Raw genomic sequence first — 24,682 nt, forward strand, 5'->3', positions numbered from 1 at the left:
AACAGGGGTCACCCCTACAAGGGTAGGGTCAAGGATCAATTGAAGGATATAACGGAACTTGCTAGGCTGATGCTAAGGTTCCACCTCTTAGTAGGGCCTTGAGTTACAGAGACACACACATTTATCAAAACTGAGCAAATTTACTCAATTTGTTCATTGCATTGTATGTAAATCTTATATCAAGCAAAAAAATCTCTATACAAATATTTAACTCTAGTTACTGATATACGTACTGAAATGTTTAAAGGAAGTATACTGAAATGTTTAAAGGAAGTGTACAGATGTCTGCCAATTTCTTTGAAATGCATCAAAAATAAGATGGGTTGATATATAGAGGGATGCATAAATGGACAGTAAATGAATGCTACCATCAAGTAGCATCCAGGTGGTGGGTATAGGGTTTTAACTGTAGAATTCTTTCAACTGTATACATTTGAAATCTCATAATAAAAATAATATAGAGAAATATACAAGCATTTACTCTTTGAACTAATAAACCTACTTTTAGGATTCTGTTCCCAAAAATAATCTGGTAAAAACACAAAAAGATATACTATCATTTAATTTACACAGCAAAAAAAAAAAAAAAGATGTAAATCAACCCATATGTCCATCAGTAAAAAACCTGTGGAATGAACCACTATACATCCACACAACTATGTAACATACAACTATAAAAGGAATGAGGAATTTATATAGTGCTATGATGTGATCACTAGGGCATACTGTTAACTGAAAGAAGCAAAATTTGATACCATTTATGGAACTGAAGGTAAATATACATTCATGCACATACAGGCATCCCTTGGGTGAGTGTTTATATAAAGGGAAAAAAGGGAAGCCTCTTGATGAAAGTGAAAGAGAAGAATGAAAAAGCTGGCTTAAAACTCAACATTCAGAAAACTAAGATCATGGCATCTGGTCCCATCACTTCATGGGAAATAGATGGGGAAACAGTGGAAATGGTGACAAACTATATTCTTGGGCTCCAAAATCACTGCAGATGGTGACTGCAGCCATGAAATTAAAAGACACCTGCTCCTTGGTAGAAAAGTTACGACCAACCTAGACAGCATATTAAAAAGCAGAGACATCACTTTGCTGACAAAGGTCCATCTAGTCAAAGCTCTGGTTTTTCCAGAAATCATGTATGTAAATGAAGAGTTGGACTACAAAGAAAGCTGAGCACTGAAGAATTGATGCTTTTGAACTGTGGTATTGGAGAAGACTCTTGAGAGTCCCTTGAACTGCAAGACCAAACCAGTCTATCCTAAAGGAAACCAATCCTGAATATTCATTAGAAGGACTGATGCTGAAGCTGAATCTCCAATACTTTGGCCACCTGATGCGAAGAGCTGACTCACTGGAGAAGACCCTGATGCTGGCAAAGACTGATGGCAGGAGGAGAAGGGGACAGAGGATGAGATGGTTGGATGGCATCAGTGACTCGAAGGACATGAGTTTGAGCAAGCTCCAGGAGTTGGTGATGGACAGGGAAGCCTGGCGTGCTGCAGTCCATGGGGTACCAAAGAGTCGGACACGACTGAACTGAACTGAACTGACCGCAATATAAAGTAAACACACTGGGGCACTTCTGCGTACACTCTGATACACAACTCAGAAAGATTTAATTCTGATTTTTCTGATCCTTTACAATTTAAGAGTAAATATTCTTTTATGCCTTAAAATATTCTCAACCATAATCTCTCAGGGTATATGAACCAAACTATTAAGTTGATAAAGGAGAAAATTCAATAACGATATAAACAAAATTCAGCAGCAGCTGCTTTTTATAGTGCTGGTGAATTTGAAATTACAGAGTATTGCAGTCATCACCAGATAAGCTGCAGTTTTACAAATTATGTTGCTAAATATCTGCCTTCTACCTTCTAAAATGTTTTCTGAAAGTCACATCTTTTACAAATGATAGAACTGCTTTCAAGATTTATGAAGTAAACAATTTTTATACCCAGGTTTTTCTAACTAACTATGATCTACAGATTAAGACCAACTATTATCTAAAGAAATTGGGGACAGGGATAATATATACAATTAATCTGCAATTTAGAGACCATCCAATATTGAAAAATGAGTGTCTAGTAAAGACACTGGTGAGTTTTTAAAACAGGCAGAAAGGAAACAGCAAAAAAAAAAGAAAAGAAAAAGACCTAGACAGTTATTAGACTATCAAATTGATTGTACTAAGGGTTTTCAATAGCTCTCTCAACACAATTTTACAAACAAAAACCAATGTCTACTCAATGGTAAGCCAAGGAGGTAACTATACCTCATATATCTCCTGCTATCCCATTCCTGAGGAGTTCTTGATAACCAAAGCTACCAGAACTCAGATTTTCCAAAGTTCATTCATTAGGATCATCAGGAAGTATAGAATTTAGCCTCGTCTCAGGTTTTTTTTAAATCCTAGACATCTATTGGTTGAACAAAGTCAAGGTGGGCCTGAATGCCTTCCCTGCATTTAAAGATTTTCCAAGAGGATAACGCAATTCATTTTCCCAATATATTTCTTTTCATGCTAGCATTTCACAGCAAGAAATGAAAGACAGAGATAATGGTAGGGGCGAACCCACAATGAGATCATCAACACAGATTTAATTTCAATTCACTGGAAAACGTTTCTCAAAGTCACGGTCTGTCCACGGTCTGCATGTATGTATGTATGATTCATACCAAATATACATACATTTTCAGCTGTCATAATATCAAAATACACTTCAAAACATATTTTCCCCAATCCATTTACTTCTCTCTCTCTCTCTCTCTCTCTCTCTCTCACACACACACACCCACCTTCTACTGCCACAAAAACCAGGAGCCCCCAGCCCTGGTAGCCGTTGTGGCCTGGTAGGAATCAGGTCTCACAGCAGGAGGTGGGCGAGCGAAGCTTCAGCTGTATTTATTGTGGCTCCCCATCTCATTACCCCCTGACCTCTGCCTCGGGTCAGATCAGCATTATCAGGTACTCAAAGGAGCGTGAAACCTACTAAGCTTGAATCATTCAGAAACCAGCCCATCCCACCCCACTCCCGCACTGTCAGTAGAAAACTTGTCTTCCACAACATTGGTCCCAGGTATCGAAAAAGTAGGAGATGACTGACAGAGACACACATATCTTACTTTCCAGTTTTAGTGAGACCAAAACAAAACAGCTGTTGCTGGAATGTTTTAAACAGAAAAGTATTTTGCTAAATATTAATGCATTTGATAAAATGTGCTCCATAGCACATTAGCCCTGCATAATACAGCTTAAAAAAAAAAGATTCTAAACCAAAATAATTTTGATAAATGCAGAAAGCTTTATTCATCTCCTGCTTTTAAGAATCACAATGTTCATAAAAATATCAAAGGTTCTGAGAAGTCTTAAAGAACACTGCTTTACCTTAACTCAACATTTGCTATTTAACTATCTAGGAACACGTTTTCCCACCTCACTCCCATTTTATGGGGGAATCTGTTCCGCACACCACAATTTGGGAAATACTACATTAGAGTTGTCTCACATTTTAAGGTGTACTGAGAATTTAAATAACTTTTACCACTATATTCACTATGCTTTGCAAATTTAATCAATAACATTAAAATGCTTTCCTAGAAAAACTAAATTCTCAATCTAAAAAGAGAACCACGATTTTGATTGCATCAAATATGATTTCAAGTAATACATACCTGTATTTTGCTTTTTCATGAACCCAAACATACTCAGGATTTTTCAAACTCAAGCGTGCAAGGTCCTTTACAGATTTGGTTTGTGTAGCTGAGAAAAGCAAAGTCTGACGTTTCTTGGGAAGGTTTTCAATAATAGCATTCATGGTGTCAGCAAAGCCCATATCCAAGATTCTATCTGCTTCATCAAGAACTAAAAAGGGAAAATGCACACTGACTACAATATTTAACATACACATTAGGCTAAAAGCAATATGGTATTCTGGATAGGATTCTAGAACAGAAAAAGGGAATTAGTGGGAAAACTGGTGAAATAAAAAAAGAAGTTTCAAATTATTAAATAAATGCACCAATGTTAGGGCATCCCAGGTGGCTCAGTGGTAAAGAATCCGCCTGCCAATGCAGGAGACACAGGAGACTCGGGTTCAATCCCTGAGGGCGGACGATCCTCTGGAGGAGGAAATGGTAACCCACTCTGGTAGTCTTGACTGAAAAATTCCATGGACAGAGGAGCCAAGCGGGCTACAGTCTATGGGGTCACAAAGAGTCAGACACGGCTGAGAAACTCAGCAGGCACACGCACACACACGCCAACATTAGTAACTTACTTTGGCAAAGGTACCAAAGTTATAGAAGATGTTACAATGGGGAAACTGAGGGAAGGAAGGGTATAGAGGAACTGCCTGTACTATCACTGCAACTATTCTATAAAGCTAAAATTATTCCAAGACAAAAAGTTGATTTAAAAAATACACAATAGGTAACATCGTAAGTAGATGATGATTTTTATGTTTCACCTTAAAAGATAACTCTTAACAGAGTCAAATACTGAGGAATCTAATTTCATATGGAATAGAGTGCTTATCTCTTTGACTCTTTTGATTAAAAAAGGTCTCAGTTGTACTCTCTGGATTTAGAACTATATGTCAAAAAATTGCTTCAAGTTCTTTTCAAGATTTTTAATCAAAGTATTTATTCAGTAAAACATTTCTATCATTAAAATTTATGAGAGCTTGCTCCTAGGACTGAGACTATTTTCATAAAGATTCATTAGACTTACCTAATATTTGGAGATTGGTAGCATGAAAACATATTGTTTCATCCATGTGTTGAAGAAGCCGACCCGGTGTGCAAACAAGTATATTTATGTTATTGATCCTCTCAGCTTCATGCTTCAGATCCTGAAAACAGTTGTTTCCTTTGATTACAGACACATCACTGAGCAGCCTGTGTACCAAAACTATATAAGCCAGCTACATGTGGCATTTCATCATAGCAATGTGGATACTCTAGAAATAAAGGTAGCTTCTCCCTTATGTTTTTACAGCCTATCCAAATTTCTGGGCCAAATAAAAGTCCGCAGTGAAGATCTAAAGAACTCAGAGTTCCTCTAGATCTTAATCATATGCAAGATTTTGAAGCCATGAGAAATATATGAATGCTCTAAGTCTTTACTTCCTCCTGTATCTGCCAGAACTGACTTAAAAACAAGAATTAAACCCATTCTTTAAATCAGAATCCAGGGACAATAAACAGGCTCTGTGATACCACTCACTGCATTTCCTGGACTGCAAAAAAGAGTTGAGTTCTCCAATTTCTAGAAAATCCCTCCTCAAAAGAAGAGCCACAGAATGTTATTTGTTAAAGCTGGGTGACAGTACATGAGTATCTGAGGGCTTGTGATACTCTTTCTTTTCTTGTGCATGCTTGCATACAAATTCAAGAATTCAAGTATTTATCCTCACAACCTAGAAGGGATTATAGCAGAAACAAGTAGTCCAGGTAAACTAAAAGAAGGAGAAGTGAAGCAGCAGGCTTTACCAGGACCTAAAATAAACACTCCTCAAAACTACCTTCTATTCACCTTCCTCTCTTCTGCTGCTGACCCAGCAATGTCCTGAATTATTCAACCTCTCAGATATTTTACTGAAAGGAACTAGTCCACATACTGAAACGGTACCTTTCCCAATGAATATTAACAAATAGATCTTTCAGGTCAGTAGGAATTAATTAACCTCAGGGAATCTGATCAGTCCAGATACCCTGACAAAACAAACTTTCTGGACCTGCAAAACTCAAAGACTCTAGATGATAGTGACCACACCAGGATGCTACCACCTCCTGTCTAAGGGGCCAGCCTGTCTGTTTAGATGAAATCTCCACCTCTTCCTGGCCAACAGCCACAGTGCTCCAACATAAGGCACAGAAGGAAAGAAAGAAGGACAAGGATAAAAAGACAAACCTTTCCACCGATGATGAGGCCAGCTGAAAAGTCATGATTCTTCCCTACTTTTCGGAGAACCTCAAATGTCTGATAGGCCAGTTCTCTTGTAGGTGATATGATCAGAACCCCTAGCCCATCTGTTGAGGTCCACTGCAGGCGATACAAGGCTTCCAGCACCTCACAAAAGAACAAATTCACATTCAATAAGTCCTTCAGAGAGGCAGCTTTTTGACTGCCTTGCCACTCCAAATCAAAGGCAACTTTCAAGCAGAAAGCATACCGTCTCAATCAGAAGAAACTGCTTTGTTTCTTCTTTTACTTCTATTCGTCAGGAGCATCCTTCCCCAAGTCACAGAGGGAAGGAACAGAAGCCCTATGGCAGCTCAGCTGCTACCAGAGACACGCCATGAGGAGACTGGCAATCACTGGAAGGTCTGCACAGCCCACAGGCCATTAAAACACGTTTCAGAAAAATATTTGTCACTGTTTTCTGGACAGAAACCACATTAAAATAAACTCTGTGTAACTGCTATAGTTATACAGTGACTGAATTTTCGAGATATTGCTATAAAAAATTAGGACTTGAGAGAAAAATGATTTTGTAACACTTGGAACCAAAAACCAAACGTGATTTTTCTGAGTTGATTATTCAGCAGAAATTAAAAACTATGAGACCAACCACATAACAGATATAAGTGAATTCCTCAGAGGCTTTATTGTTTTACTGCTATAGAAGACAATGTCCTGGAAAAATCTCAATGAATGACTCAATTTCCTTAAAGTGAGCATATTTCAGCTTTATCCTCAGTAAGTGGCAAGCATAAATGCGACTTGCAGGTTTGCAAGAGAACAGAAACAGCCTTCCCCGCCACCCCACCAGGCTCACTGCAGAGCAGCACCTCCCTGACCTGCCACCCTGGAACACCCCATAACCTTCAGGAATTCAGGCTTGTGGACACATATAACAGTGTATTCCTTCAGTAAGTGATGAGTGCCCACGATGTGCAAGGTGCTCTATTAGGACATGGGGAATACAACAGATAACAAGAGAGATGTGGCACCTGTCTGATAAAGCCAGCGTTTTAGCCAGGGAAACCCAACACGAAACAACTCTTCACATAATTATCTATTTCTATCTAGGCACAAAATGCTTTAAAATCACGTAACCAAGGACCTGACCCAATATGAAAAAAACTACTTACTGGAACAAGAAAGGCCAAAGTCTTGCCAGATCCAGTCTTGGCAGCCCCGAGGACATCTTTACCTTGCAAAGCCAACCCAATGGTCTGCTTCTGTATCTCAGTTACCAAACGGTACTGGGCTTCTTGCAAACCTGCCAGGACAGATGGGAAGAAAATGACACTTTAGAGCATCCCTGATGCATGTGAGCATCCACAGTTCAGGGGTGCTGAACTATGCACCCCTCACTCCCAGAATTCATATGTTGAATCCCAACCACCAGTATTTAGACTGCAACTGTATTTGGAGACAGGTGATTAAAGAGGTGATTAAGTTAAAATGAGCCCATTAGAGTGGGCCCTAATCCAATCTGAAAGAAGGGAAGAAAGAAAGTAATCCAATCTGAAAGAAGGGAAGAAAGAAAGTAAAGTCGCTCACTCGTGTCCAACTCTTTGGGACCCCATGGACTGTAGCCTACCAGGCTCCTCTGTCCATGGGATTCTCCAGGCAAGAATACTGGAGTGGGCTGCCATTTCCTTCTCCAGGGGATCTTCCCGACCCAGGGATTGAACCCAGGTCTCCCGCATTGCAGGCAGATGCCTTACCCTCTGAGCTACCAGGGAAGCCAATCCAATCTGACTGATGTCCTTACAAAAAGGGAAATTTTGGACACAAAAACAAATACTAGGGGTGTGAGAACACAGAGGGACAACTACTTTAGGAATAAGCAGGGGGCTGACCATCCGTACACCAAGGAGAGAGGCCTGAAACAGACACCTCCATTATGGCCCTCGGAGGAAACCACCTCTGCCAGCACCCTGATCGCAGACTTCCAGCCTCCAGAACTATGAGAAAATAAATTTCTATTGTTTAAGCCACCCAGTCTGTTATTTAGCTCTGGAGGAAAAAAAAAAAAAAAAGGTGTCACACTTTTGTTTGTTCTCTTGCTTGTTTTAACTAACATTTTAATTACTTGGAGGCCCTGGCACCTTGGTTTTTTACCACGGTTTCTTAACCAGTCCAGAAAGAATGAGAATGACAAATCGGTAAAACTTAATTAACACTGTTTCTTGTTACAGGTTTTCATGATATCAAAATTACTTGCCAAAGTAAAATTTTTTCCCAGGTTAAACTCTCTCTAAACTTTTTTCCATTTATAAAAAGGCATCAATAAGTCCAACAATATATCCCAAGATCACTATGAACTTACCTTTCAGTGTTTTTTTGGACAAGGGAAAATCTGAAAATCTTGTAATTTCATTTACATTTATCTGAAAAGTAAAAGGGGACTACATTAGACAAGACAAAAGAACATACTACATAACTTGTTTTGCAACAAAACTAATTTTTGCCTAAACTGTGCTGCTTAGCTCATCCTTTGTACTACAGGAATAAATTCAAGCATCACTCTAGTTAAAAACCATCATTCCCTCTGGAAAAAATATGCCTTGAGGAAGCTATCATCAAAAATATAACTTTGCAATCATTTCTACTTTTTTAAAAAAAAAGAAAACTTCACTCAACATACACACATTACTACCACACACTCCTACCTTCAATATCTGCGAAAACCTCTAAAATGTTAACAACACAATAAGCATCACGTCATTTTTAGGAAGAAAATTTACTGTCAGCCCTTTCTTCAAAGAATATCAGTTTAGGAAGTAAGGGCAAAATGACTATAAACCAAAGACCATGATGAGAATAGGTCTTTTACACACTTTGGAGAATAAATTGAAATTAGGTGCAGAAATACATCTTGCTGGCACAAACCTCTCAAATCCAACCTGACAACTACTCATTTGGAGGTATACTGAGGAGTACTGTTTAACAATAACCAGTGGAAGTGTCTCTGTCCTGATCTGAAGCCACAATAAGTAACATTTTGCCCTTTAACTTTACATTATCTAATGTTCATCACTGACATTGTTTTATTAGCATAAACCCAATTTTCTGGATTTCATTTTATTGCAGATGCTGAAAGCAGGAACTTTGCAGATATGGGAATATATTGCCAAAATACACGATCCACAAAAGGAGAAGGCTGCATTTCTAAGGTTGATTTATTTAAATTACACTCCAGGAAGTAAAGGGATGACACCCTGTATTTCATTTTGGTCCACATATCGTCTTTCCCAAGAGTCTAGATTCTTAATATAGTCCAGACAGGGTTATTCTCTGGCCTCAAATGATGTGACACAAATATTAACACATTGCCTTAATCCCTACAAATCATTTCAGATAACATTGGAGAGGAGGCAGAATCAGTGTATGAGCAGTAAAAGGAGAAAAGTTTATTCAAATAATATCCTGTCCTATCAACGAACCTAAGTTAGGAGGTAACTTCCCAAACTGGACATTAGCTAAAAATCTGTTTTCAGAGCAAGTGGAGCGGTTAGTAGATGGGTAACACAACTCTTTAATCCCCATCAAAGGTACAGTCCACAGGCCAAGTGGGCTACTCTTTGCGACGCACAAAGTAATGCACCGCAGTGCACATCTTTCTAAAGTTTATCAACCTCCTAGAGGGAAAGTCTGGAAGAAGGAAGCTCTTCCAGCACTCTGCCAACCATTAGAACATAAAGCTATACACAAACACATAACACACACAAAGCTGTACACTATACACTTAGAAAGACGTCACCAAAGAAACAATAAGTTTTTACTTCACTGATGCTCTGGAACAAGGGTCAGCAAACCATGGCCCACAGACCAAATCCAATTCCTTTCCTGTTTTGTAAATACAGTTATCTGGAGCACAACTACAACCATTCATTTATATACTATGGCCCACAAAACTTAATATTCACTATTTGGCTCTTTACAGAAAAAGTCTGCCCCCCCATTCTAACAGTGAAAGTGAAAGTCTCTCAGTCATGTCTGACTCTTTGTGACCCCATGGATTACACAGTCCATGGAATTCTTCAGGCCAGAATACTGGAGCGGGTAGTCATTCCCTTCTCCAGGAGATCTTCCCAACCCAGGGATCGAATCCAGGTCTCCGCATTGCAGGCGGATTCTTTACCAGCTGAGCCACCAGGAAAGCTAACAGGGAAGCCCTGTTCTAGAAAACTGTCAATTACAGTCCAAAGAACACTTGGAGGCCACAGCAAAAGATGGCTATGGTTCCTACCAATTAAAAAAAAAATTCTCTTTCCCCTTACCTTCGTCCTTTTCTTTTCTTAGGGGAAAAAAAAAAAAACACTCTTAGAAAAATCATCAGTCTGTTCAGTAGCTCAGTCATGTTCAACTCTTTTCAACCCCATGGACTGCAGCACGCCAGGCCTCCTTGTCCATCACCAACTCCCAGAGTTTACTCAAACTCATGGCCATTGAGTTGGTAATGCCATCCAACCATCTCATCCTCTGTCGTCCCCTTCTCCTCCTGCCTTCAGTCTTTCCCAGCATCAGGGTCTTTTCAGATGAGTCAGTTCTTTGCATCAGGTGGCCAAAGTATTGGAGTTCAGCTTCAACATCAGTCCTTCCAATGAACACTCAGGACTGATCTCCTTTAGAATAGACTGGTTGGATCTCCTTGCAGTCCAAGGGACTCTCAAGAGTCTTCTCCAACACCACAGTTCAAAAACATCAATTCTTCAGCACTCAGCTTTCCTTATAGTCCAGTTCTTCAGGCACTCTGTCTATCAAATCTAATTCCTTGAATCTATTTCCCACTTCTACTGTATAATTGTAAGGGATTTGATTTAGGTCATATCTGAATGGTCTAGTGGTTTTCCCTACTTTCTTCAATTTAAGTCTGAATTTGGCAATAAGAAGTTCATGATCTGAGCCACAGTCAGCTCCTGGTCTTGTTTTTGCTGACTGTATAGAGGTTCTCCATCTTTGGCTGCAAAGAATATAATCAATCTGATTTCGGTATTGACCGTCTGGTGATGTCCAGAAAAATCATACACCCTCTAAAATCTGTATCATCATTCTTTTGAAAACAGAGAACAGACATTTCAGTGATGGTACTTACTAAGAACTTCTCAGCACTGGTGGAAAAGTTAGAGGGGGCAGAGGAAGGGAGAACAGGGTGGAGGCAGATATTACTTAACCCCGCTCCTTTAGTTCCAAATGTCTCATTTCTCAAAAAAGTGAATGATGCTTTTACATCCCAAAGCATCAGGGAAGAAGGTATTTAAAACTTCCTAGAATGCTCCACCTATTGCAATCAAGAGAAAAAAGCAATCTACTTCATATCACACCAGACTCAACTTTGACTAAGAAAAAAAAAAAAAATAGATTAGAAAGCAGAGTTCCTATACAGCATAGCTGATTACAATAAAAATCTAAATGAATCCCAGGTGCAGAGAACTTGAGTCATTCAGCAAGTGAAAACAGTTGCTGAACTAAAATAAACAGTTCAACATTTCTCAGTAAGCTTCAATCCTCAGCTCTATATTAGCCCCTTGAGAACACAAGGCCCTACATGGTGGCCTTAGAAATAAGCCCCCCAGAGTTCCCACTGTGGAAGATAAATGCCAGCTGTCACCCCTCTAGAGCCACCACTGAAAAAGTCATGCCTGCCTGGCCTGTGCCCAGTTAATGACCAACCACCACAGAGGTACCCTTTCCCGCAGGACAAGGCGTCCCTCTGAAGGGCAACTTTGGTTCGAGGACATCCTGTCAGGAGAAGCTTTCTAAAAACAGCGCTGCAGCCTGAGTGCTTCCTACCCACTCCTTCTGTCCTCTCTCCTTTCCCTCCCTATTCCTAGTCCTTCTCCTTTACCTTTACACTTTCCCCCAATAAATTCCAACTCACTTAATCCCATCTGGGTATCTGCCTCTCAAAGGATCCAAGATCTAGATTATACCAACAGCCTAGCCTCTAGATCAGAGAAGGCAATGGCACCCCACTCCAGTACTCTTGCCTGGAGAATCCCAGGGATGGGGGAGCCTAGTGGGCTGCCATCTATGGGGTCGCACAGAGTTGGACACAACTGAAGTGACTTAGCAGCAGCAGCAGCAGCCTCTAAATCCTTTATAATTTAGATATGGTCTCTAACTGCCTTCCAGAAACTCATCACTGCTTCCAGATAAAGTTTTTAAACATAGCTTCTGTATATTACTCCTACTGTTGCTGTAACAAATTACCAAAAACAGTGACTTAAACCAACATTTATTTATTAACCTACAATTCTGCAAGTCAGAAGGCCAAAACTAGTTTCCTCAGCTAAAATCAATGTGTTGGCAGGGCTGCATTCTTTTGGGCAACTTTAGAAGAGAATCCATTTCGTTGCTTTTTCCAGCTCCTAGAGGCTGCCCACACTCCTTGGCTTATGGTCCCCTTTATAGTTTTGAAAACCCAGCCAGCAAGGCAGTCAAGTCTCTCATTTCACAGCCCCCAGACACTGACTCTCCTGCCTCCCTCCTGCATGTTTAAGGACCCCTCGATGGTTACACTGGGTCCACTTGGATAATCCAGATCGGTCAACACATTTTAAAGTCTGCAATCCTTGCCAAAGAACTTAACCACAGGTCTGGGGATTAGGATGCTGACATCTCTAGGTCGTTATTCTACTTACTACAGCCTTCAAAGCCATTCAGTCTACTTGCAACTCCCTTCTTCAACCTCATCTGAGGCCAATTCTGAAACATATAACATATGCCAAGGAGTAGGTCCCCCTCAAAGTACACCACACATTTTCACATTTTTTTTGTATTTCTTCATGTTGCTCCCTCCACCTACAATGTCCGTGGCCAATCTTTTCTATCTGGAGAATACATCATTCAAGAACGAGCTCTACTCATGGCTACCACAAACTACTATACAGTCCGTGCCCTACACAAAGGCATCTGCTAAGGCTGAGGTGTGGAAGCTGAAATTCAGCCCACTTTCAGCTCCACAGGCCAGGCCTGAGGCTGCGACCAAGAGGAAGGGTAGCATGCCCAGAGGAAAAACCTTTCAATCGTAGGACCAAAATGGGCTCTGCAGAGAAAAACTGAACCTTTTCCCCTAATTATACTATCCCCTTGCTCCACAGCACTGCACATATTTACTGTCATTACATTTGTCAAAATATATCAACCCCACCACACCTGCCAAAGGATACAGACAGGTATTTTTTTTCCCCACCTATTTTTACCTATGCTTCAACAACTACCTGTCAAATTGTTTCAAATGTCTCTGAATCGAATTGTTCAATATTTCACCAGTGAGGCTACTAAACACCACCTGTGTACTGTCCAATGTAATAAAACTGTAATGTACAAATTCTACCATCTGAGAAGCCATATGCTGAGGATCTGCCCCTTTTTACCCACAATCTGCTCTGATTGTATCCCAGGACTGCTAACCCAGGCAACTGATTTCATACTGCATTTATTTCTTAATAAAATATTTCTAAAATTAAAAAAAAATAAAAACAGTATTTGGTGAGGAAAAAACTGCTCCTTCAACTTAGTGAAAAGACTGGGATTTAAATATTTCCGTGCAAAGCAGTAAAACATGGTGATTTGGAGCCCTGGCATCAGATCTATATCTCCTGGATTAGAACTTTTTCACTTACTGTTTAACGTTGTGCCAATTATTTAGCCTTCCTGTGTCTTAAAGTTTTGTAACATGTAACAGAAACAATCTCATAGGGTTGTTTGCTGTGAGGATATGGCAAGTCAACATGTATAAAAGCTTGATAAATGTTAGTAAATATTACTAAAACAAGAGATCAAAACGAGTGGATCCATGTTACCAAACAGAATAAAGTCACCTGGAAAAGGCCAGCATGCACTAAACATCTAAACACGAAGGGCCTTCTTAAGGACAAGCACTGCGGGACCCACCTTTGGGGAAAGCAAAGGGAGTGTATCAATGGCCCAGTGGAAGAACTGACAAAGAAGTTAAAGGCAGTCATCACAGCCTGCTGATGATATAATAAAGGCATATATGAAATGCTACAGACACACAGCAGCCCTAACCCTACCAGCGGAGGTCAGAAAGAAAAGTTGGTGGCAAATCTTGGAGGACAACTAGACATCCTCAGCGTTGGAGGAATGGGACTGCTCACTGCAAGCAGTGGAAACATCAAGGAGTCTGGCCAGCTCACAAGAGCGCAGGCTGCTCGTTCACGTGTGCCTGCCACATACCACTTGGCTTATACACATTACCGCACTTGAGCCCTACAACATTCTCAGTGGTTAACAATCTCTGTTCAATAAAGAAACTGAGACACAGGGATATTCAGAAATTTGGCTAGTCAACGCTTAAACTGAGTGAGATTTAAACCAGGTCTGCCTGATCATAAGGAACTTACCCTTTCACTGGACTAGAATATGCTGACATGTTGAAGTGTTTGAATGAAAATAACTGTGACCCAAGAAGGACTTTAGTCAGGAGTAATAATGGACTGGGATTTCATCTTGGAAAGCATCATTCTAGCAGCGGTATGGAGACTAGATTAGAAAGCAGTTAAGACCGAAGGGACAAACCCCACCACCTGCTTTAGTAACTGAAGGTTTGCTATGCCCGTTTAAGTATTTATAAGGCCAGCTTTTGTGTTACAATGGCAGAGTTGAGTAGTTTCACCCTCACAACCTGCAAAACTAAAATTGAGTATTCTGTCCTGCCTGCTGACCCACGTTAAAGCAAGAGCTCCTGAGGTAACCCAGGCAAGGGATGACAGAGCCTGAACTAAGGCAAGCAGTGGGGATGGAGAAGCACTGAGAACCCAAAGAAGCAAGGCTGATCACCAGTGTGACTAACAGAATGTGAGTGGTAAGAAGGAAGACTCCGGGATTAATCCTAGGTTTCCAGCTCAGCAGTCTGCTTAGGCTGGGGCCAGGATGTGGAAGCTTCCCAGGTGGCACGAGTGGTAAAGAACCCACTTGCCAGTACAGGAGACATAAGAGACTCAGTTTAGATCCCTGGGTCAGGAAGATTCCCTGGAGGAGGGCATGGCAACCAATTTCAGTATTCCCGCCTGGAGAATCCGATGGACCGATGAGTATGGCAGGCTACAGTCCATGGGGCTGCAAAGAGTCGGACATGACTGAAGCCACTTAGCACTCCGAATGTGGTAGCCTAAATAACGGTCCCCAAATATGTATCTCACACGACAAAAGTGACTTTGCACGGTGATTAAGAGCTTGTCGGGAGATTATCCTCAATTATCTGAGTAGACCCTAAATGTGATCAAAGCACCCTTACAAAAAAAAGAACATAGGTACTTGTGACACAGAACAGAAGGCAGCGGGTCTGTGGAGGCAGAAATTGGACTTCCACAGCCACAGGCCAAGGAAAACAGCCACCAGAAGCTACGAAAGGCAAGAAACAGAAGTTCCCCTATAGCCTCTAGAGGGAGTGTGTCCCACTGACACCTTGATTTCAAGCCGGTTAAACTATTTCAGACTTCTAGCTTCCAGAACTGTGACAGAATAAATTTCTGCTGTTTTAAGTCATCATGTTTGTGGTTAATTTGCCATGGGGGCAATACGGAAATACATAAAAGACTGTGAATTTAGGAGAAAGAGATAATGAACTCAGTTTTAGATTTGTGGCATTTAAGGTATTTTATGACACAGTTAAATAAAGACATCCAGCACCACCAGGGGGGGAAAAAAGTGATATGAAGTCAGAATAGCTCTGGGTAGAATACAAGGAGTCACAGAAATAAGCCTTGGGATTACATAAGAGAACAGAACAGGGTAAGAAGAAAGGGATGAGGCTCTCCTCTAGAGGCAATTCCAGTCAGATGAAGAAGGGCCCAAAATGTAATCTAACAGTAATTTACCTTACAAAGGCTTCTTGAGGTACTGTGTATACAGCAGTAGTAATAAAAATATAACAGGTAATATGTGGAAAATTTATGCATCAGACATTGTGCAGCACACTTTACATGCATACTTACTAACCACTCATAACTTTCAAACTTGGGAAAGCAGTACAACAAGGCCGTATATTGTTACCCTGCCTATTTCTTATATGCAGAGTACATCACACGAAATGCCAGGCTAGATGAATCCCAAGCTGGAATCAAGATTGCCAGGAGAAATAACAACCTCAGATATGTAGATAATACCACTCTAATGGTAGAAAATAAAGAGGAACTAAAGAGCCTCCTGATGAGGGTGAAAAAGGAGAGTGGAAAAGCCAACTTAAAACTCAACATTCAAAAAACTAAGATCATGGCATTCAGCACCATCACTTCATGGCACACATGAAGGAGGAGACAAAGTGAAAACAGTGACAGATTTTATTTTCTTGGGCTCCAAAATCACTATGGACGGTGACTGTAATCATGAATTTAAAAGACACTTGCTCCTTGGAAGGAAAGCTATGACCAACCTAGACAGTACATTAAAAAGCAGAGACACCACTTTGCCAACAACGGTCCGTCTAGTCAAAGCTATAGTTTTTCCAGTATCATGTACGGATGTGAAAGTTGGACCATAAAGAAGGTTGAGCACCAAAGAATTGATGCTTTCGAATTGTGGTGCTGGAGAAGACTCTTGAGAGTCCCCTGGACAGCAAGGAGATCAAACCAGTCAGCCCTAACGGCAGTCAACCCTAAATATTCACTGGAAGGACTGATGCTGAAGCTCCAATACTTTGGCCACCTGATGTGAAGAGCTGACTCATTGAAAAAGCCCCTGATGTTGGGAAAATTGAAGGTAAAGGAGAAGCGAGAGGCAGACGACGATGGTTAGATAGCATTACCAACTCAATGGACATGAATTTGAGGAAACTCCAAATGATAGTGAGCTTCCAAGGTGGCTCAGATGGTAAAGAATCTGCCTGCAATGTGGGAGACCTGGGTTTGACCTGGAAAGATCCCCTGGAGGAGTGCATGGCAACCCACTCCAGTATTCTTGCCTAGAGAATCCCATAGACAAAGAAGCCTGGTGGGCTACAGTCCACAGGATCACAAAGAGTCAGACACGACTTAGAGACTGAATAACAAGAATACCCATAACTAACAAAGGTAGATACTATTATTCCTTTTAAAGACAAGAAAAGAGAAGCAGAGTAACTTGCCCAAAGTCACTCATGAGGTGAGCCAAGGTGAGTTGCACATGCATGTTCAGTAGTGTCCGACTCTGCAACCCCACAGGTGAGCAAAAGCCAGAACCAAATCACCATGATAACTTAAAACCCCCAATCACACACCCAAAAATATATATATGTATATATATGTGTGTGTGTATATATATATATATATATATATATATATATATATATACACAAGCCCAAAACAAACTCTAAGCTTTATCTAACCTTACTTTTGATCTAAGGGTTATTTAAAGAAAAGCTATACCAGTATGACACATGATGACTTTAATTCCAGATATGTCCCATATTTTAAATCCCTGATTACACTGCACTAAAAAGAAGCAATCACTGAAAGGCTGAGTGAGGTGGGTGAAGGTCAACAGACATAGAATTTATGGGGAAGGAAAAGAAAGGGTAGTGGCAGCCCCAAGGAGCCTGAGCAGGTAAGAGAAGTCAAGAAGTCAAAATGATAACTACAGGGATGCTCATCTGGGAACATCAACTACATTGGAGGATGGTGAAGTATCAGAAACAGACCAGGAATCCAGCTTTTCTACGGCAATTCTCGGATGGGGACATGAAACAAGTTGTTGTCCTTCAGTTGAGAAAATGAAATAAGTGTAGGAAGGATGGGCGACATTCAGAGACACAATTCTAGCATAATGGTTAAAAGCAAAGGCTTTGGAATCAGAGAAACATGAGTCTGGGTTCCAATGCCACACCACTTACTACATGTGAGAGCTAAAGACAAGTTTCTTATTCTCCTGGATCCTCAAGGTTCTCATCTGTAAAAGGGAAATAAGACCCAATACCTCAGATCAAGTCAAATAATTAATGTAAACCACATGGTGAGTGGCTTACAATGTGTCATTATATACCATTAGGTTGTATTATTTTTATGAACATTGCAAAACCACTGCAGATGGTGACTGCAGTCATGAAATTAAAAGACGCTTACTCCTTGGAAGGAAAGTCATGACCACCCTAGACAGTATGTTAAAAAGCAGAGACATTACTTTACCAACAAAGGTCCGTCCAGTCAAAGCTATGGTTTTTCCAGTAGTCATGTATGGATGTGAGAGTTGGACTATAAAGAAAGTTGAGCACGAAGAATTGATGCTTTTGAACTGTGGGGTTGGAGAAGATTCTTCAGAGTCCCTTGGACTGCGAGGAGACCCAACCAGTCCATCCTAAAGGAAATCAATCCTGAATATTCATTGGAAGGACTGATGTTGAAGCTGAAACTCCAATACTTTGGCCACCTGATGCGAAGAACTGACTCATCTGAAAAGACCCTGATGCTGGGAAAGACTGAAGGCAGGAAGAGAAGGGGACGACAGAGCATGAGATGGTTGGATGGCATCACCGACTCAACGGCCATGAGTTTGAATAAACTCTGGGAGTTGGTGATGGACAGGGAGGCCTAGCGTGCTGCAGTAGTCCCTGGGGTCGCAAAGAGTCGGACACGACTGAGTGACTGAACTGAACTGATTACTATTACAGCAATTAATCTCCCTATGTTTAAGCACTACTACATTTTCCCCATTTCATAAAACCGCTGTAGTGAGCCAGAGGGCGGCCTGGTCGGTCAGGAGGCCTGGGCTTGGCACCCAGAAGACCACCTGTGGCCTCAACAGGGTCCCCGGGGGCACCTCTCATCCCACCCCCTTCTCCTGCTCCCCAGGCAAGGTCCCAGTGCCCGGTCGGCCCGCTCGCCCGTGCGGCCCAGTGCGGCAGGGACACGCGGCCCCGCGCCCCCTCCCCGGCGCCGGCCTTACCTTCTCGTAATTCTCCATGAGGCGGCTGATAACCTCGCGCTCGACCTGCCACTCGGGTTTCTTCTGCTGTTTCCTCATCTGCTTCTTTTGGCTCTGCTTGTGGCTGTGTTTCTTCTTCCAACGATTGAAGCTCCGCACCGGGTCGGGCCGGGCTCCCGTAGCCCGAGGGTCCGCTGTTTTTCCCATCGCGGCGGCGGTGGCGACAACCCACACCTCGGTGAGACTCGAGACCCCTCTGGCCAAGCGCGGAGATAACGCACTGAGAGGACGCGGAACCAGCGTGGGGAGAGAGGACGACTACGCAGGCGCGAAACCAGGAGCCCGCCCCCGGGCTTTTAAAACCGGGGCACGCGCGGTCCACGACCAGGGAAAACTGGATGGTGATTGGCGACTTGGAATTCGCGGGGCGGAGCGAATCAGTCTCGGGTGGAAGTGGAGGCGGGGCAATCTGAGGAAGAGGGCGGGGCTGAGTGGCTCCTAAAGCACGCCGTCGCTTTAAATAGGCGCACGAGCCCAGCTTGCTGTTACTATGGTGACGTCATATAACTTAACATTTAAAAGCCTGTTACTTTGCCCTGTCTTTTCCTTGGCAAACCGCAGGCTGACACGCACCGCCCAACCCCCAGTATACACACACACAAAATCGGTGAATTAGAATTGTGATCCTCGTTTTGCACGTTTCAGCCCAAGGAGTGGAATGATTTGCTGTTGTGTTAATTATTGTTGTTTTTAAATATTTTACCCTCTAAGTACAGAGTCAATGGGGATTCCCAGATGGCTCAGTGGTAAAGAATAAACCTAGGAGATGCAAGTTCATTCCCTGGGTCGGAAAGGTCCCCTGGAGTAGAAAAGGCAGCCCACTCCAGAATTCTTGCCTGAAAAATCCCATAGGCAGAGGAGCTTGGCGGGCTACAGTCCCTGGGGTCGCAGAGTCCGACACGACTGAACGAGCGAGCACGCACATTGTCTTTATTCCATAGCACTAATAGTTGCATGTATGCCTTTGAAATCCAACTTCAATTTTGAATGTTTAACATTTTGCTGACATACATTTTCATTCTCTTTATCATTTCTTGAAACGTGATAAATACCAATCTTTGCACCCGTTTGCATTTTTTTCATTCATTGATAGTTTTTAATAAGAACAAATTCCTTCAAGATACAATAAACAGAATCTAGTAAGTTTTCACTGTTTTAGGAAGTTTCTATTTTTAAAAAAGTTTCCAAAACTTCCATCTGTGCTGCTTTTTGTTTTTATTCTTTAATATGTATTTATTTGGCTGTGTTGGGTCTTCATTGCAATAAAAAGCTTAAGAGCTTTGTATTCTATCTCAAATGTGTAAAAGTTTGAGAGAATATATACCCCAAATAACTGCTAAATTTCAACATTGACTGTTTTTGCCTAATGACATTTTATGAGAACAAGGAAACATATACTGTTACATAATCATCTAATTGCTAAATTATTGTTATAAAATATGTACTTTGGGGATCTTATTTTGACTGCAGAATCAGAGGATTTCCCCCCTCCTTTTTTTAAACAAATCTGAGGTTTAACAAATAACAAATGTTGGCAAGAATGTAAGAAAAAGGGAACCCTCATACAGTGTTGATGGGAATGTAAATTGGTGCAGCTGGGAAACATTATGGAAGTTTCTCTAAAAACTAAAAATGGAACTATCATAGGACCCAGCAATTCCACTTCTGGGTATGTATCTGGAAAAAAGAAAAAACATTAGTTCAAAAAGATACATGCACCCCAATGTTCATAGCAGCATCATTCACAGTTGTCAAGATATGGCAGCAACCTAAATATCTGTCAAGAGATGAGTGAATAAACAAGTGGTAGTGTACATATATACATATACATATATATACATACACACATATGTGTATATGATGGAATATACATATACAATGTATATCCCATCCATATCCAATGGAATATTACTCACCCATAAAGAAAGAATGAAATTTTGCCATTTGCAGCAACATGGATGGACTTGGAGCACATTAAGCCAAGTGAAATAATCAGAGAGAGAAAGACAACTATTGTATGACATAACTTATATGTGGACTCTAAAAAGCACAACAAACTAGTGAATAAAACAAAAAAGAAGGAGGCTCACAGATATAGAGAACAAACCAGTGGTTACCAGTTGGGAGAAGGAATTGAGGAGGGGCAAAATAGGGGTAGGTGATTAAGAGGTACCAACCATTTAGGCTTAAAATAAGCCACAAGTACAATATAGGAAATATAGCCAATATTCTATAATAACTATAAATGGAGTATAACCTTTAAAATTGTGACTTGTTATATTGTACACCTTTAATTTATATAATATTGTACATCAATGATACTTCAATTTTAAAAACTTGATAGTTTTACTAAAATATGTTTCAGAGTTAACTGCTACCAGTTGATTTTTTTCCAGGCACAGAGTCTCTTTAATAGTAGTTCTTTGTTTAAGTTTTTCTACTGTCTATAATATAACTGCTTCTTTACATTGTTACTGAAATTAAATATTGTTTAATTTCAAGAGAGTCCCACAACAGCTGAATAACTTGGTCTAGGAATCTAAAAGATGATTCCATCTAAGTCCTCTTATCATGTAAAAATAGCAAACAATTTATGGTAAATCAATTCAATTATATGTCAACTTTTTACTAAAAAGGAAATCAACAAAGCATATGTTTATTCAGAAAAAGAAATCCCTCTGTTTCTTTGTGTCTTATCAACATCATCAGTCTGAAGTCATTCTAAGGACACAATACGTCTTTGGAATTTCAGAAATTGCATCTTAAGTTGGTTCCATCTTCTTTAAATCATATCCTCTAAAACTTGGCAGAGTCAACCTGCAACCACCTTAATCCCAGAGAGCCAGAGTGTATGAAACCTCTCTGACATTTTCAACAACAAAAACATATCTGCCTAATTAGCCAGAACACATAAACTATTTAAAAGAAGACCAAGAAGTTCTGGCCCACCACAGCTGCTCTGTTGCTAGCCACAGTCAGGAGTCATCAATCAATTAGCTTGTCTATGCACACATTTGTTCGTAAGGAGAGAAATACCTGTACTCTGAAAACTATCAGATGCTGGTGAAAGAAATCAAAGAAGACATAAACAGATGGAAAGATATACCATGTTCATGGATTGGAAGAATCAGTATTATTATTAATACTGATTATTAAGTTATTTCTCAATCAAAATAACTATACTACCCAAGGCAATCTACAGATTCGGTGCAATTCCTATCAAATTACCAGTGGCATTTTTCACGGAAATAGAACCAAAAATCTCAAAATTTGTATAGAGACACAAAAGACTCCAAATAGCCAAAACAATCTTGAAAAATAAAAACAGAGCTGGAGGAATCAGGCTTCCTGACTTCAGACTACACTGCAAAGCTCCAGTCATCAAAACAATTTGGTCCTGGCACAAAAATAGAAATATAGGTCAATGGAATAGGATAGAAAAACCAGAAATAAGCCCATGCACCTGTGGTCAATTAATCTATGAGGAAGGAGGCAAGACTACACAATAGAAAAGACAGTCTCTTCAACAAATGGTGCTGGGGAAACTGGACAGTTATATGTATAAAAAATAAAATTAGATCATTCTTAACTCAATACACAAAAATAAGCTCAAAATGAATTAAATATCTAAATGTGAGACCAGACACTATAAAACTCCTAGAGGAAATCATAGAACACTCTGACATAAATCACAGCAACATCTTTTTCAAAATATCTCCCAAAATAATGGGAAAAAGCAAAAATAATCAAATGAGACCTACTTAAACTCAAAAGCTTTTGCACAACAAAGGAAACAATAAACAAAAAGAAAAGGAACCCACAGGTTGGGAGAAAATATTTGCAAATGATGTGACTGATAAGAGATTAGCCTTCAAAATTTATGAACAGATTATTATACTTAATAGCATCAAAATAAACAACCCACTCAAAAAATGGACAAAAGATCTGAATAGACATTTCTCCAAAGAGGACATACAGATGGACAATAAGCACATGAAAAGATATTCAACATCGCTAGTTATTAGGGAAATGCAAATCAAAACTACAATGAGATATCACCTCACACAAATCAGAATGGCTATCATCAAAAAATCCACAAAAAACAAATGCTGGAGAGAGTGTGAAGAGGAGGGAACCCTTCTCCATTGTTGGTGGGAATGTAAACTGGTACAGCCACTATGTAAAACAGTATGGAGGGTCTAAAATAGACTAAACTAAATATTGAGCTACCATATGACCCTGCCATCCCACTCCTGGGCATATATCCAGAGAAAAACATGGCCCGAAATGACACATTCACCTCACTGTTCATTGCACCACTGTTTGCAACATCCAAGACATGGCAACAACCTAAATTTCCATCAACAGAGGAATGGATAAAGATGTGATACATACACACAATGGAATACTACTCAGCCATTAAAAAGAATGAAATAAGGCCATTACAGCGACATGGATTGACCTAGAAAGTGTCATACTGAGTGAAGTAAGTTATAGAAGGAGAAAAATAATATGACATCCCTTTTGTGAGGAATCTGCAAAGAAATGATACAGATGAACTTACTTATGAAACAGAAAGAGACTCACAGACTTAGAAAACAAATTCATGGTTGCCAGGTGGAAGGAATAGCTAGGGACTTTAGGAAGGTCATGTCCATGCTCCTACATTTAAAACGGCTAACCAATGAAAACCTGTTGTATAGCACATGAACTCTGCTCAATGTTATGTGCCACCCTGGATGGGAAAAGGGTTTAGGGGAGAATGGATACATGTATATATATGGCTGAGTCCCTTCACTGATCGCCTGAGACTATCACGACATTGTTAATTTGCCCAATACAAAATGCTTTTGGTGTTAAATAAATAAATAACACTAAAAAATATTCTAATTCTGCAAGTATGAAATAGAAACTAAACAATCTGATGTGATCAGCCAGATCAACCAGTCTGCACATTGCTTTTTGTGAACCTCTGCTCTAATAGTTTATAATTAATCATAACAACTGGGACTTTCCTGATGGCTCAGATGGTTAAGAATCTGACTGCAATGCAGGAGACCCGGTATTTATCCGTGAGTCAGGATGATCCCCTGGAGGAGGGCATGGCAACCCATTCCATTATTCTTGCCTGCATATTTTCACGGACAGAGGAGCCTGGTAGGCTACAATCCATGGGGTCCCAAAGAGTTGGATACAACTCTGCGACTTTCACTTCACTTTGCTTCATAATAATTGAAGCTGATTATAATTATATATATAATTTGAATCAATTCCAGCTTAATACCACTAAGGTTGCACCATAATAAAACTCAGAAAGAGTAACATATGAAAAAAAAAATAGTAATGAATAGTCTCCATATACCCTTGAATCACATTTGAGCCACAGAAAATACTAACAGCCTAACAAAACCATCTCCACTCATGGATGTTATTAATAAAACTTACTAGCTCTCACACGTAAGGATTCTGATAAAGAAGTCTACTAATAAAAAGACTTGAAAGCTCATGCTCTAATTATTTGTCTGAAAGTAATCCTCTATCACATTTTTCACTTCGTGAGAAATTGGAATTTAGGTCTTTTTAGCTAGTGATGGCCAGCAGGTGGCAGTCTAGGACCACATGCTATCTTTCTCTTAGGGTTAAACTAAATCAAATCTGAGCTTTTTTCTGGTCTGTGGCCGTCGGGGGCAGGGAGTGGGAAGTCCTCCTTGCTGTACTTAGCTTTTAGCTTTGCTCCAGTTGCAGCAAGTAGGGGCTGCTCTTCACTGCAGTGTGTAGGCTTCTCATTGC

General features: G+C 40.4%; 1 protein-coding gene across 1 annotated transcript in view; it reads right to left on the reverse strand.

The window, feature by feature from the left end:
- Positions 1-19,145, reverse strand: part of DDX10 (DEAD-box helicase 10) — a 282,250-nt gene extending 263,105 nt beyond the window's left edge. The window contains exons 1-7 of the mRNA XM_065946144.1: positions 18,854-19,145; positions 8,298-8,358; positions 7,111-7,241; positions 5,927-6,085; positions 4,745-4,865; positions 3,688-3,877; positions 503-512 (exon numbers count right to left, since the gene is read on the reverse strand). Coding sequence (XP_065802216.1) covers positions 503-512; positions 3,688-3,877; positions 4,745-4,865; positions 5,927-6,085; positions 7,111-7,241; positions 8,298-8,358; positions 18,854-19,039 — 858 coding nt within the window. The 5' untranslated portion in view covers positions 19,040-19,145. The remainder of the gene's footprint in view (positions 1-502; positions 513-3,687; positions 3,878-4,744; positions 4,866-5,926; positions 6,086-7,110; positions 7,242-8,297; positions 8,359-18,853) is intronic.
- Between the last annotated feature and the right edge of the window lie 5,537 nt (positions 19,146-24,682).

This window comes from Muntiacus reevesi, chromosome 9, assembly GCF_963930625.1.
Source record: "Muntiacus reevesi chromosome 9, mMunRee1.1, whole genome shotgun sequence".
NCBI classification, from domain to species: domain Eukaryota; kingdom Metazoa; phylum Chordata; class Mammalia; order Artiodactyla; family Cervidae; genus Muntiacus; species Muntiacus reevesi.